The following is a 15,627-nucleotide window of genomic DNA, read 5'->3' on the forward strand; positions in this document are numbered from 1 at the left end:
AGGCTGAAGTTGCAAGCGTCTGACTCGGATCACGTGCAAGGATTCTGCATTATTCATGAGCATCAGAGTTTAAAAACAAGGAATCAGTAAGGGTCCTAAACTGGAGTTTCATCTATCACTACTCTTTATTGTTATACTTGGGGAATTAGGAGTCATTAAAATGGAATACAACACTTATACTTACCTACACATTGAACTCCCTGAAGGATATAACCAAAAGGACATTCGCAGCGGAAGGACCCATCCGTGTTGATACACTGCCCAAATCTGCAATTATCCGGGTCAAGGCACTCATCCACATCTTAGCCCAGAAACAAAAATGAAAGGGCTACAGTTAGTGAAATTAATTAAATGCCATTTCTGAGACTAATTTAGCATGACAAACATGAATTTAGGACTGAATATTCCACAATTCACAATGAAAATATTTGAAAGGAGATTAGCTCACATGAGGGACAACAGGAACTTTCACACCAAATTTTCCAAGGGTGACACATAAGTTGCAATGATCTTAAAGGTTGGATAAAGAACCTTCTTAGGAGGGGTCCCGGTGAGAGGAAGCATCATGACATAGTAGCCATCTCACTCTTCTGATATCAAAAAAGAGTTACCCACAAGCTTTGAGCTAGAGTGCTGTTTGTCTATGGAGGGAGTTAGACCCAAGAATGTATACAGGGGAATTGGGACTCTGTGGTTTTCAGTACTAAGAGATTAAAACTATTTCTTATAGCTGAGCTGGGTATAAATGCCTGTAAGAAGGGGATATATGCAGCTTGGATCCCTTCTCTAGGTTCTTCAGATTTCTCCTGGTATGTCTGGTCATTATAGTTTAAGACAGAGAATGATCTCCTCAAGGTTAATTAATGGAGTGGGAGAGAAGTTCAAGTTTGAATTTTACATTTGTATAAATAATTCTGTGCAAAGTGTCTGTACAAAACAAATCCAGGGCTTTGGAAGGGAGAGTAGCTGATGGACAGGAAGTAGCCTTCTAGAGTTGTGAGCCTGCAGTAACGTTCAGAGCACCAATCACTTACCAACCCGTATATCCCCTGGTCCAATAAGAATGCCAATTCCAAATGGACAAATTTGACGGAACGCCTCTGTAAGTGAAATATGTATGTTAAACTATGTCACAATAATTAATTACAGATAAATATATTATCAGCTTAACGTATGGTGGGATGAATTCTCACCATTCTAGCATGGCAGCTTTCATTTATATATTACATTCAAGAGGGTGTGAGTCTGTGTGCATGTACACACACACATTCTCTCTCTCTCAAATGTGGTACATAAAGTATATATACCTATACTCCTTTACATATAATGTAACTGTATGTTCACTTCATTTTTATCAGGTACATATATAATCTTACAAACAATTAGAATTTTTTATTTTATTCTTATGGAAGACATTAAGTAAAAGATTTCTATTAAAAGCAGTAAAATGTCAATAACTGTGTTCTTTTTTCTTGTAACTAAAATTTCTGAAGAAAATACAACCTGATCTGATTGTAAACCAATTTATTGAATCCTGTAGAGCCACAGGTTAACAGCTGCCTTTTATACATCAAGTACTGATTTTATTACAGATAGGTTGAGGTGCTGGTGTTTCAGTTCAGCTTAGATTTATAATATAATTAGTTTGATGTCAACAAACCACTTGAGCTCTTTTTGCAAGATATCAAATGGCAGAAGTCTTGCAAGATCAGGTTGCTGTCCACTCTTTGGTGTGGAAAACAGGTTTATCCTTGTTTATATGAGTCACTTAGCACACTCTGGACACTTGAAAAATAAATAAAATCAACATAAATTTCCACTACACTGAACCAAAAGGTAATGAGAATGGATATGCTCCCAAGATTTCCATCCAGTCAGAAAATAGAACCCTTCTGATTTTGAGTCAGAACCAGGACAAAAACCCCCACAAGCTTTGGGGTTGAATCCAAAACCACCCCTCCCCCCACGCACCCATAAAATTTGTGCAGGAAAGTGGAGTCTTGGATTTGAGATTAGTTCAGGCCCCCCTTGAGATATTATTTATCTACTCTACAGTCAGAATATAACAGATCCTTTCGTAAGATACAATAAATTCCTACTTTGAAGTACTTCAGTACACTATGAGTAGGCTTACAATACAACAGACTCAGTTTTAGAGATAGTTGCAGATGTTTTGTCTTATGGCTTAATTTTAAAATATTAGCTACATTTTGCTGAGATTGATTAAAATAAAATGAAACAAAACAGAACGGTGTACGATAGCATTAAAAATCAACCAAGTGCCAGACCAGCTGTTCCTCACAGAGAGTGAAATTCAGCCCCATGCACAGGGTCAGCAAAAGGGCTATGCATCACACACGCCTTTCAAGTACGGCTTAAAATGGGACATAAGTGATGCATAACCCTTAGGCTGACTGCCTGCTCAAGGGCACATTTCACACGGAGGAGACAGAATGCACCAGGGAATACAATACAATGTTTAAAAACTTCTGCATCCTCCATGCTAAGGAAGTTTTCTAAGCTCAGAAATTTGTAAGCAATTTCTTTTTTAAAGATAGAAACAAATAAAGAGTCTTGATCTTGTCATCTGAGAACGATGCAGACTGGGACAAACGTATGTGCGGGCACTTCAGGAAAATGCTCTGAAGCTCACCAAGCTTTTATAATTCACTCTACCCTTTTGGCTTGTACACAGATAGGCCAATTTAATCACTCACACTTAGGGAAGACGCCTTCAAGAAATAGCACAATAGGGAAACCTGATGTTTTGTTTCTTGGCTTGTGAGAGTATGGTCTGCTCAACATCTCCATGATTTGTTCATGAGCTGAACTGCATTAACACATCATTGAAAATAGTAATATATTTAATAACAATCTGTCATTCTGAATGAATATACCTGGAACATAACTGCACTGTAATAGCACTGACACTGTGAATTCCCTAAGTGTCTATTGAGTAAAAACTGTACACCAACACTTTAACAGAGCGCAGCATGTGCTTCAGGGCTATCCTAAATCAGAGCCTCAGTGAATAATCAATTTCACTGTTTCCCCCTGTTATTTGAGGCTTGCATAGCTACAGGATGGAGAAAAACTTTTTAGCAATAAGAAAATGTGGTTGTAAAACCACAAAGACAGGCAAGGAGATTCAGAGAGGCAAGTGTAACAGCTGTACCTACTTTTAGCACAACAGTTTTTAAAAAAACTGACTAGATTTCAAGCTTATGGTGGCCCTTTCTAGATTTCATTTTGTTTAGATGAAATTCACTTGTGTCCCATAGATTTTTAAACTTATAGCCTAGCAAAGACTTAATACTATTTTACCAAAATTTAAAAATAAAAGATGCATAGCATTAGAAAACTCCAGAGCAGAGTACTTGAGACTTATCTGACTTATTTTCCATAAAATAACACAGAAATGCTACAAATATTTTTTTGAGAAACTGGTATGTTGTGTGCCTTTCTATAGCACAAAGGCCTTTACTTTATTAAAAGAAATATTAAGTGATATGGTCAAACAAAATAATCTACCATTCCTTGAGGAAGATCATTCTGTTTTCTAATTCCCACTTCTATGACTCTCAAAGTTATTGTTTGTCTTCTTTCAGTTCTGAGTGCGCATAATACCATGATTGCATTATATCTGATAACGTACCATCTCCTTCCTCTGGGCAGAGCTCACATGGGTCACCCCATCCTTCTCCTTGCAAGGCACAGCAACATTCTTGCTTGGAATGGTTTCTAGATTTGGGAACTGTGCATTTGCCTTCTTCAAATTTGGTAAAGCAATAACTCACTCTCAGATCTGCACAAACAAAAGCACATCATAATACAGTTCTGCATTAAAGGCATTAGGACTTGGTGCAATTGGTATGTGAAAATCAAACCTTAAGCTAATTACAAAAGAGCTTACATATGGATGATCTTAAAAAGCATTGTTGTGGCCAGTGGTTACAGTGGATTGAAACAGAAGAGAGAGCTCTCTCTCTACCAGCCAAGGAAGAGAAGCTCCATGGGAGAGAGTTGTTTAATCTAGCCAGGGAGAAGAGGGGGAGCTCCCCACTGCTTTAGAAAAAGAGGGTAAGCTGTGCTCCTCCCAACCTCACTTTCCTTTCCTGCACCCTCTGAATATTAGCTTAATTTATTTACATTTTATTATTAGAGCAATGCTCATTAGCTAATAAACCACACGGAAACTAAAAAGCGTGAGTTAACCCTTGATGATAATGCTGTATGTAAAAAATAATGGAGTGGCAATTTTCAATAACACCTTTTTTTCCCCTCAATGCTTTACCAAATTACAGATAAAGGCCCATTGGTTCTGTGATACCACATTGTGCTCTTACATGTTGGGTAACCTAAACACTGGAACAAAAGTGAGATCACAGACCACATGCCTCCAGCAGGCAGACAGCTGGCAACTCCTCAGGTTGGCACTCAGCATAAGGGTCAGTTGCGGAAGCAACTGCTCATCCAGTTTTCTGGCCGCAAGATCAGTGCTGGGCACTGTCCAGACTTCAGAAAAGCTTTAGGTAATGTGAAGTTTTAAACAGAAGCTTGTTTGGCTCAGTATACTCAAAGAAACAACCTTCTTCAGAAAAAACACTTTGCTTTAAGTTCAATGTACATAAATTAATTTTCCTGTGACAATCCATATGAAACATTTGTCCTCTTTCAGAGAAGAGGAGATGAGATTGCATTATTTCTTCAATTGTTTTCTTGGTTTTGTGGGTGATTTTTCAGAAGAAGAGATTGATAGCATATGGGCTTTAAACAACTATGTAAGTGCAGCTCAGACAGCGCTGCTATTTTCACCACTATTTTTACAGTGCCAAACCAAATGTTTACTGCAGGTTGGATTCATCACACCAAAACCACAATCTCATTTAGCTACCATGGGATGAAGAGCTCACTAGGGTTTCAACAAGCATCCCTGTGTTGGGCCAAACATAACTACAGAGATCCTGGAAGGTCTTGTCACTGGTGATTTTGCTGGGCCTACTGTACATTGCATTTGTGAAACTGGATATCTGTTTGTGATTTGGGAAGTTTAGATCTACTTGAGCTTTTTCAAAGTCTTTGAGATGTCTTTCTCTTTAGTTTGCTGCACTTCTGTGCAGGCAGTAACAAGCATACATCTTTCCATTCCAAGCTGTACAGCTTTTGAGCTCTTTTCTTAGTCAATTCCATGTTTATGCTCAAAATACTGCATATGATTCTTGTAGACAGGGCTGGATTAACTCTCTTGTGGGTCCAGGGCTATTAGATTTTGTGGGGCCCCTGTATACAAGTCTTTTTCCTATTTTAAAACAGAATGATCACAATGATGGCATTGAGGCTATTAACGCTATACTAAACTTGCCTTTTAATTAACATAAAGTCATTCTGTGGTTACATTTCAGTCTTAAAACACATAGATATAGTTAAGTTAATTCAAAATAACCTACTTCTTACCTTAGGACAGCTGTTAGATTAGTTTCTTTCTGGGAGGGAGTTTGGGTGCAGGAGGGGGCTCCAGGCTGGGGCAGATATTGGGGTGCAGGAAAGGGTGAGGGGTGTGGGCTTTGGAAGGGAGTTTGGTGCAGGAGGGAATTCTGACCTGGGGCAGGGGGTTGGGGTGCAGGAGGGGGCACCGGGTCTGGGAAAGAGTTTGGGTGAGGGAGGGGATTCTGACCTGCCTGCATGCCGTGGCCCCACGCTGCTCCTGGAAGCGGCCAGCTGCTGGCACGTCTCTGCACACCTCTGGGGGGAGGGGGACAGCGTACGCGCTACCCCCACAGCTCCCATTGGCCAGGAACCGGTCAATGGGACCTGCGGGGACGGTGCTGGGGGTGGTGCTGCGGGGATGGTACGCGGAGCCACCTCCTCCCCCAGGGGCAACAGAGATGTGCCAGCAGCCGGCCACTTCCAGGAGGGGAGTGGGGCCACGGCATGGAAAGCAGCCTGTCTGAGCCCTGTTGCGTTGCTGGACTTCTAATGGCGCGGAGATCGCGATCGACTGGCAGAGGCTCCAGGATCGACCAATTGATCGTGATAGACGGGTTGGTGACCACTGAATTGTATATAATTATGGATTTATTTTTGCGGGGCCCCCCTTAGCCCGAGGCCCTGGGCTGCAGCCCCTAAAGCCTCTCCATTAATCCGGCCCTGCTCATAGAACAAAGGCATCTAAAGCCTTTTAAAGCAGAGAGTGTTTACTCTTCTTACAACGCTGCTTTCAAAGGCTCTTCTAGGCTCTTTTCTTTACCACTACTTCCTGGTGAGCATGTATTTGATGCTACTTAACCTCTGCTAATTCTTTTTCACATCCACTCTGTTCTTTTCATCTTTTACAGTAGTATTACTCTAATGTAAGCTCTTCTGTATATTCATCCTCAGCTCCGATTCCATACACTTTGTTCAAAGTTCAGAGTAGCTGCCTCAGTCTTTATTTTCACCCTTTCCCTCCTCTTTTAAGATTTCTAAACTTTTTCTCCAGGTAGGTGAGGAAAGGTTTCAAGGGGATAGGGTTTCATTGCTTAACTCTGTGCCTTAACCGTAGCTTTTCACGCTTAATTGCTCTTCTCTCTTGTGCTGAGGAGACAGTGTGAGAGAGAATCTGGGACAGAGTACATAAGCATCAAACTTTCTTTGTGAAAAACCACTATTAGATTCCACAGCCTCTTGTTACATTAGAAACAGGCATCTAGTCAAGTTTTTAGTAAACCCAAAGCAAATGAATATATAAAGACCAAAATAACTTGCCTTGGCATCTTCTTCCTGTGGAAGACAGTACAAACCCTTCAGGACATAGGCATGTGAAGCTGCCTGGAATATTGCTGCATGTACCCAAGGCACAGATTTCTGGCTCTTCTACACACTCGTCAATATCTGCAAGAAAAGTACCACAGTATTACACTGCATAGTTTCAGCTGAGAGCAAATCCCTGTGCTCTAATGAAAATAAACGTTAGCGCTCTATTAATAATAAATCCAGGTGTGCAATCTGGGACTAATTTCCAAAGATGTTTTAGGTGGGCATGCCCACAATAATGAGATATCGCTAGGCCATACAGGACTTTAAAAATGTCTTTCCGGGGGTCACGTCCTGCAGTTTTTGCTCAGGCAAAACTCAAAGGGATTTTTGCTCGAGTAAGTACTGAGTGATGACAGCACAGGTTATCTAGCATTGCACATCACCAAGAGAAAAGTAATACTGGGTATTTAGATACCATAGCGATAGGTACCTAGACAGAGTAATGGGTTGCCCCCCAAATGAGTAAAAGTCTCTGTGGCTGCATAACCTGGAAGAATTAATTTAATTATCTATTTTTTAAAATCAATACCATTTATACTTTATCATACATATTATACTGTACAAATGTACATAAAGTTTACAGGATACTTAATTTTGTTGGAATGATTCTATTTTATGATTAGGTTCAGACACTTGACAGGGGTCAAAAATGACACGTCAAGCCTAAAGAGAGGCATGACTATACATATTATTAGGACTGAGAGCTGCTTTTGAGCAGGCTGCATTATGAAATATGAATGACCTTTACATACCTTCACACCTGTCATTTTTCAGAACGTATCCCGGAGGACAGATGCATCTATACGTCCCATCCAGGTTCTGGCACGTGCCAGGTGAGCATCTACCAGGCACCACTGCACACTCATTGATATCTGCAAGCAAAGAAATGAAGGCGCAGTATTCAGAACAGTTATTGAAGCAGCTCTAATCCCGCTCACATCAAGTCGAGTGCAAAACTCCCGGTGAAAAGGATGGGAGCATCTATCACACGCAGGGCTCTCTGAGGGCAGGGAGGCAGTCCCTTTTTACAAGGAGATTAATGTGCTTATAAATTATTTTATAAATCAAGAAAGATTAAAGATTCCACAGCCCAGGAATCAATATCAATTCATCCCCATGTCAGGCATGGACAGGGATATAAGTGGATTAAATGTAGCTGGCAGGGAGCAGGCACCCAAGAAGTGTGAAGTGCCCCCAAACGCTGAACACTTTTATTAAGCACCCAAAGCCTTCTGTTATGCTGCTCCCCGTGCCTTAAACAGTCTCCCCCACCCTGTCCTCCAAGCATCCGCCTTCACCTTCTTTAAAACTGGCTTCCTCCAGGAGTCCTGCCTACCTTCTTCCCTTCACTGCTAATTCCCCACCACCTGCCTTTCCTGATTTGTTCTGTGTCCTATCTTGCTTTGATTATTTGCCTTATGACCTGATCCTGAAAACATAACTGCATGTATACTTAATTCTATGCACTGTGCCACTGAAATTATACAAAGGAGCAACCATAAGGGTGGGAGAAAGGCTCTGCTGGACCAGGTCCCTGTGCAAGGGTGCGTGCTGGCCAGGAAAGGTATCATACTGTACATTTGTAAAGTGCCATTGTAATCTGCAGAGCTATGTACATTCTTATTAAGAAGAATTAATAACTATTATAAAAGAATGAAGTAAAATCTGACTCCCATGAAAGGGGAAGATCTGGGAAAGTCACTGGACCTGTTTGTTTCCCTCAAATAAATGCAAGATGCTTTTTAAAAAAGATTTTTGTTTTACACGCACTGGCCTGCAAGGTATTTGACCAAAAAAAAAAAATTTGCAGAGAGGAAATAAAGGTAGTTTTAGCCAGTCCTAGAACAAAATTCCTTCCTGGCTGTGTGCACAATAACTTAATGAGTATTTCAAGGAATACAATATTCCAATACAGCATGCTCCCACCGTATTTGTGCTTTTCTACAAGGGCATAGTGATAGCAGGGGAAGTTCTTCTCTAACATGCTTCTTTCTCACCATTTTACCTGGGACCATGTGCTGAGGGTTTATGGTCCTCTTGCCATAGTAAACCAATGTTAGATTAAAAACTCACCCACACAGGTCCTGCCCTCGGGGGACACCTCATAGCCATCGTTGCACAGACATTGGAAAGACCCAACTGTGTTTATGCAGCGGCCATTCCTGCAGAGCATCCCATTTCCACTTGCACATTCGTCCACATCTAAAACAAAAAACTAACATGAGAAACGCATGGCGAATATCCACAAAGATTAAATATACGTAAGAAGGAATTCTGTTTATTAAACTGACTTTCATGCTCACAGCACAATAGTGATATATTCAGGGTGGCATCATTATTTATCTGTCTCTATATGTAAAGCACTATCCCCAAATGTGGGCCCTGATCCTTCTAAGGGATATGCACACATGGGTTCTTCCTCCCACCCGGAGCTCCATTTGCCTTCAGTTGGGCCATAGACTGAGACAGCCTTTCACACACTAGAATCCCATTAATTGCAGAGATTTTAAGTCCACAGTATTTCTGTCACCTCCTGAAGACAGTCAAAACAGTTTCTTCTGTATCATAAATAGATTTGCTTTTCTCAAAAACTATTGGGAAAAAATTGCAGCCAACTGATTGTTTTATGGGATTCCTCCCACCCCACAAAAGATAGATACTTAGAACAGAGTGTATATTCGGAAGGCATATGTTCAAGTGACTGCAAGAAGAGGGGAGTAAATTACATAGCAAGAGATTAGAGAGACAAGGTGGGTGAGGCAATATCTTTTATTGGACCAACTTCTCTTTTATTTGTATTGATCCAATAGAAGATATTACCTCACCCACTTTGTTTCTCCAATATCCTGGGACTGACACGGCTACACCTACACTGCATAGAGTATGAGACTGATAAACTGGCTTCCAGAGCAAAGAAATTGCTCTTTACCTCTAACTGTATTGACTATACAGCTGGGATTCGAATTCACTGGAAAAAGATGGTGTTTATGACTATTTAATTAGAATAACAGACAATCTTAGAAAATGTGGACTGAGCTCAGCAACAGTTTTAGTAACTCCTTACCTATGCAGTCATTATTGTGTGAGAGGATGAATCCATTGTCACAGCGGCAGTTGAAAGAGCCAATGGTATTTTTACATGTTCCATTGCCACATGGATCTTTTTCACACTCATTAATATCTATGAAAGAGAAGCAAGAACTCTTGTTACTAACTGATAGTGAAGAGGGAGGCCAGATAGCCAAACAATGTGCAAAGAAATGAACTAATCCTGGATTACTAAAAGAGCAAATGGGAGAATAGAGATTAAGCTTCCCTAAAAAAAATGGAAGATACGAGACAGGGTTATACATTTGACTGATAATGTCAAAAGATGGTTTTTCTTGAGCAAGGGCTGATCCACAACTTGTTTACATGCAGCTGCCATCTTGCCCTTTCCAAAGGGGGCATACACTAACCTTGTCTATAAGGGATCTGCAATCTTCCCAGGAGCTTTTAGGTGGCTAGTCAGTACTAACCCAGGCATGCCCAAAATCTCAGTAAGAAAACTGGGTGAAACCCAGGACAGAGGGTGCATTTCTTCTCTCCCACTCTAACAATGTCCCCATGGAAAAGGGAAAAATTGGCCCGAATCTGACTAGTCTTATCTGAGATGAGCACTATGCAAGCAAATGCTTAGAAGGTTTAGATGCAGTAGAGTATATTCTGAATTCACTGATTGCATAAGTGGACACAAGTCCTCTGAAGTCAGCAAGTAATTTGGCCCTAAACCTGAAGCTTTCAAAGGGCTTAACATGAAAGCTCTTGTTTTACTTAAACAGCTTTGTTTCTGCCTGGCAGGAAATCAGTCCTTTACACGCTTCAGAATTAGACAGTTTTACAATTATTGCATTGCAATATTGCATTATTAATCTGTGGAACTCATTTCCCTGAGGTCTGAGTGAAACCAAGGGGTTAGTGAAATTCTCAAAAGGATTGAATATTTTTATGAAGAACAAAAACATCCCTCTACAGCTAGGTTAGATAGGATACTTTTTTTTTTTTTTTTTTTTTTTTAAAGTCATAGGCGCTATATGCTTCTGAGAATAAGACAACCACTAACTGATGCAGAATAAACTTAGCCAATGGTCAGTTCTATACATAATTGTCAACTAAGGTGTTTCTTGCTCCTTTTTCTGAAGCATCTTTTACTGGTCACTGTCAGAAGCAAGTCACTGGATGAAAAGTGCCACTGGTCTACTCGGATCTGGCAATTCTATGACATAGAAAAGGCCTCAAACCCCTTATTCATTAAACTAACAGCATAACTTGATACTTGCCTATGCACATCGTTTGGTCAGCATTGGTTTTAAATCCCGGGTGACATATGCAGTAGAATCCTCCAATGGTGTCAATACACTGGCCATGGCTACAGATATTGGGATTTTCTAGACATTCGTTGCGATCTGTAAATAAAAGGCATCTGAAAATTGTTCCATAAACCACAAAGCCAGAAACAAACTAAGTGGTAACTATGAAAACTAGTATCCAATTCATGGCTCTAATTTAAAATGACAATTGTTCTCTCTGTTGGCAATAAAATATTAATTTGTTAACACAAAATGGAATACTCATGGTAAATTAATTTTTGAAACATTTGCAGATTTGTAAAATAATTGGGAAAAGTTACTTACAAGTGACTATTTCTAGCTACAGCAACAGGGCACCGCTGTTAGGCCATGGGAATAAAAATAATGCAATGTAACTGTGTGGGGAAATCTCTCCTATGCTGAATTAAACAGCTTGTAAACAAATAATAAGAAACAATTGTGCAGTGGTTTGGGAGGTTTAAGAGCTTTATCTGTTATGGTTATACATATTTCCAGAGAAAAATACCTGTACTACTTGCTTGCAGACATGTTTGATTATAGCACTGAAAGTAATATGATCACCTTGATTAACTATCAGAGAACTCATACAAATGAGAAATGGAGCTAACACCGGCCCTTCCCTGCACTTGGCTCTCAGAAAGCCAAAATCCAAAGGGCAAGCAGAGTGGTGCACAAATAATATGGCTACAATGGTGCACCCAAGTATGGTTGCATCTAAATCTCATCTAAAGTGACACTACGCAAACCATGATCAATGGGAGCGTGATTAGCTTAAAACAGGGACATGCCTGGCACATAATTTGGGCAGCACATTTCCTGACAGTAGCCGCAAATGCTTAATAGCACCATCCTGCACAGAAGAGCAACAAAAAGTACCATACCGCGCAGTGCTGGCCCAGTGCATGACATGCTGCCTTCTGATAGCAGGATGTCTTCTGCACCAGTTGAATATGTGACTACTCACTGCTACCCTTGCTGTGAATGCTTTCCTCTGTAAGTTCAGGATTTAACCAACAGTCAGCAAAACTCATATAAAGAAGCAGAATGTTTACTATTCAGCACATTTCTCATAATAAGAGGAAGTAGAGATGGAAAAAATCTAGTAGGGTCATCTTGTCTACCTCCATTCCAATGAGGGCTGGTTCCATTCAGTATACTCTTAAGTGTTTTGTCTATTCTAGTTTTAAATGACTCAAGAGAGGGGGTACTCCCTTTTCTCTTCAAAGCTATTTCACAATCTAACGGATCTGGCTATTAGGTAAATTTTGCCTTATATTCAGTCTAAAGAAAGAAGCAGCTTCTTCCTGGTGATGGAGAGATCCATTAACAGGAAGTCCCCTGTTCTGTCTTCACAACTTGCAATGGTTGCACTCCAAACTTTATGGCCAGACCCTGGGAGCTTCTTTTGTGATGAACACAGAACATCAGGAACTGGGAAGCGGCACTCTCTTAGGCATTATGAAAGAAAGTTGGATGCAAATGATTATCTTGCCATAACAGGTAACACCTGAAGAATTCTATGTATATACTGAGAGGAGTAACTAGCTCAATCTATCAGAGGCAGCAACAGGTCATATTTGGATATAATAGCACACAAACAGTTCTAGTATTACCATTTTCCATGCAGTGGCTGCTCTGTGGGTCCAATCCTACAAGGTGCACAGCACCCTAAACTGCCATTGATTTCTGTAAGGTTGCCAGGCACTACGCTCGGGGCTTTGCAGGATCAAACCCTTCATGAAACACTTTGACTGTGATTGTTCCACCTTATTTTCACTAAATATAAAATAAGAGCAAAATACAGGGAAGTAATGCTTGTGCCTTAGGGTATTGTGGCTCATATCAGAACCTTCCCTGGTTTTCCTGTTCTGCTAAAATGAAGGAGTTACAACAATCATGTTAACAATATGCTAAACATTTGCACGTGTTGCCATGTATCTTAACAAAACAAGCTTTAGTTCTCAAAGTGATTTTCTTTTCTGCCCCTACACCCTTTTCCCGCGAAGGTCTTGTAAAACAATGCAAAACTGCACTCCAATGAAAAGTGCACTTCCTAAAACTCAAAAGCTTAGAGGCAGAAAATCCAAGGAAAATGTTATCTAGTTCCTTTGTAATTATTATTTTGTCCAGAAATGTATACAATGTTTACAGCCAGTTGGCACACAATCCTCTATAAAACCTTTGCGATTCTTTAAAGAATCAAGATAACAAGAATACCATTCTTGCTATGATGCCATCTTTGGAAAACAGGGGGGGATGGATAGCTCAGTGATTTGAGCATTGGCCTGCTAAACCCAGCATTGTGAGTTCAATCCTTGAGGGGGCCACTTAGGGAACTGGGGTAAAAATCTATCTGAGGATTGGTCCTGCTTTGAGCAGGGGGTTGTACTAGATGACCTCCTGCGGTCCCTTCCAACCCTGATATTCTATGATTCTATGAACAGAGAACTGTAGTCCAGTCAAATAAGTATATTAAAATAATCTCTAGGGTCTAGTTCAGGGGTCGGCAACGTTTGGCACGTGGCTCGCCAGGATAAGCACCCTGGCGGGCCGGGCCAGTTTTATTTACCTGCTGACGTGGCAGGTTCGGCTGATCGCGGCCCCCATTGGCCGCGGTTCGCCGTCCCAGGCCAATGGGGGCGGCGAGAAGCTGCAGCCAGCACATCGCTCACCCGCGCTGCTTCCCGCCGCCCTAATTGGCCCGGGACGGCGAACCGCGGCCAGTAGGGGCTGCAATTGGCCGAACCTGCCGCGTCAGCAGGTAAATAAAACTGGCCCGGCCTGCCAGGGTGCTTACCCTGGCGAGCCGCGTGCCAAACGTTGCCGACCCCTGGTCTAGTTTAAGTCCACAAAAGTGTGAAAAGCTCCTTCTTAAACTTTCTAAGCTAGCTATTGAACATCACCTAGCAGATAAGTCCACCTTGTCATCAGAGACTCCTAAAAGACAGTGATTATTTGTGAAAATCTGAGAAGTAAATAGTGTGCTAAAACTAAAGTTAAGATTTTGTCACGGTTATTTTTAGTGAAAGTCACGGACAGGTTGTGGGCAATAAACAAAAATTCACAGCAGCCCATGACCTGTCTGACTTTTACTAAACATAATCAGGGTGTGGGGGGGTGAGCTGGATGAGGGGGGAGGGATGACAACTGAAGCCCCATTGGGGTGGGGACAACTGACAGCCCAAGGCCTGCCAGGAGGGTGTGGGAACTGCATCGCCACAGTGCGGGGGCACACGGCCCTGGCTGAAGCCATGGGGCGGGGGCAGAGGCAGGGCGCACAGCCCCAGCTCCAGGCCCGGCTGCAGCCATGGGCCTACAGTTCAGTCTCTGGCCCGAGCTGTAGGTGTTGATAACTGAAGCCGAAGAAGTCACAGGGTCTGTGGCTTCTGTGACTAAAATCGTATCCTTAGCTATAACACATTTAGCAAGTGATAATGCAAACCACAGTAATTATGTAGAGGAAGGGGAAAATACTGCACATTCCCTGGGAAGTTTTTGAATTTTCAGGGCCAGAAAACAGTAGTTTTCCTTGGCTTCACCTCCACAGATATATCACAGATGAAGGGTTAAGCACAACAGAGTTAGTTCAAGGAAGGAGCTTTAGGGACAGCTGGGCACAAATGGCCTATTTAGATACCTAACTGCCTTTGAAAATCTACCCATTAGTCTTTCTGAATTTTCTAACTGTAACATTGACCATGTAAGTTCTTCTAGTTCAGTTTATTCTTAGTTTCATTTTCATTGTTAAGGTTAATTAAATAAAAGCTAGAAAAATATTATATGGCCTTGCATGAGATACAAATAATCTTTATGTGCTGTATTATACTGCTCCATAGCCAGACACTGTGCTCTGTTATGGAGGTATAATGCACAGAGTCCAACCAGCTAACACTAGTCATGCAGTCAGCACTGTACTGAGTGCAAGTCAAGGCCTATATTTTAGTTAGATTTTACTTGTAACCCTTAATGAAAATACTTTATTCAGTGTTTGATTCAAAGGATACACTCTTTTGGCAGATGACATTTCAAAGCCCCTCTTTGAAGGTTCTCTGATTAGACTTATTTTGCAATCACACACCTGAATTTTTGCAGGCATGAAGTGTATATAAGCCATGAGAGAGATAAAAAAGCAGAACATTCATCAAAACCATTATATATTGTTAGGAGGCAGGTCCTTACAGCTCAAAAATATAGTCTGCACACATTCCAATAGAGCAGTGGTCCCCAAACTGTGGGGCACTCCCTCTATGGGGGCGTGGAGGAATGTCCGGGGGGGGGGGCACAGCAGAGCCTGGGCCAGCTCCCATGTGTGACCAGGGAGGGAGCACCACCCAGGCCCTCTCTGTCCCCAGCTCTGCTCTGGCCACGGCCCCAGCCACAACCCCGCAGCCCCACTTCTGGCTGCAGCCCCCGGACCAGGCGGACACATTCCATTACTGATAAGGGGAGCATGAGAGGAAAA

At 41.6% G+C, this 15,627-nt stretch overlaps 1 protein-coding gene across 2 annotated transcripts in view; it reads right to left on the reverse strand.

Annotated features, from left to right (window-relative positions):
- FBN1 (fibrillin 1) overlaps positions 1 to 15,627 on the reverse strand; it is a 213,841-nt gene that overhangs the window by 21,934 nt on the left and 176,280 nt on the right. For both annotated transcript variants that reach the window (XM_034783356.1, XM_034783357.1), the window contains exons 46-53: positions 11,115 to 11,240; positions 9,860 to 9,976; positions 8,869 to 8,997; positions 7,548 to 7,667; positions 6,745 to 6,870; positions 3,656 to 3,805; positions 1,035 to 1,100; positions 185 to 301 (exon numbers count right to left, since the gene is read on the reverse strand). In XM_034783356.1, the coding sequence (XP_034639247.1) occupies positions 185 to 301; positions 1,035 to 1,100; positions 3,656 to 3,805; positions 6,745 to 6,870; positions 7,548 to 7,667; positions 8,869 to 8,997; positions 9,860 to 9,976; positions 11,115 to 11,240 (951 nt within the window). The remainder of the gene's footprint in view (positions 1 to 184; positions 302 to 1,034; positions 1,101 to 3,655; positions 3,806 to 6,744; positions 6,871 to 7,547; positions 7,668 to 8,868; positions 8,998 to 9,859; positions 9,977 to 11,114; positions 11,241 to 15,627) is intronic.

Source organism: Trachemys scripta, chromosome 10, assembly GCF_013100865.1.
Source record: "Trachemys scripta elegans isolate TJP31775 chromosome 10, CAS_Tse_1.0, whole genome shotgun sequence".
NCBI classification, from domain to species: Eukaryota; Metazoa; Chordata; order Testudines; family Emydidae; genus Trachemys; species Trachemys scripta.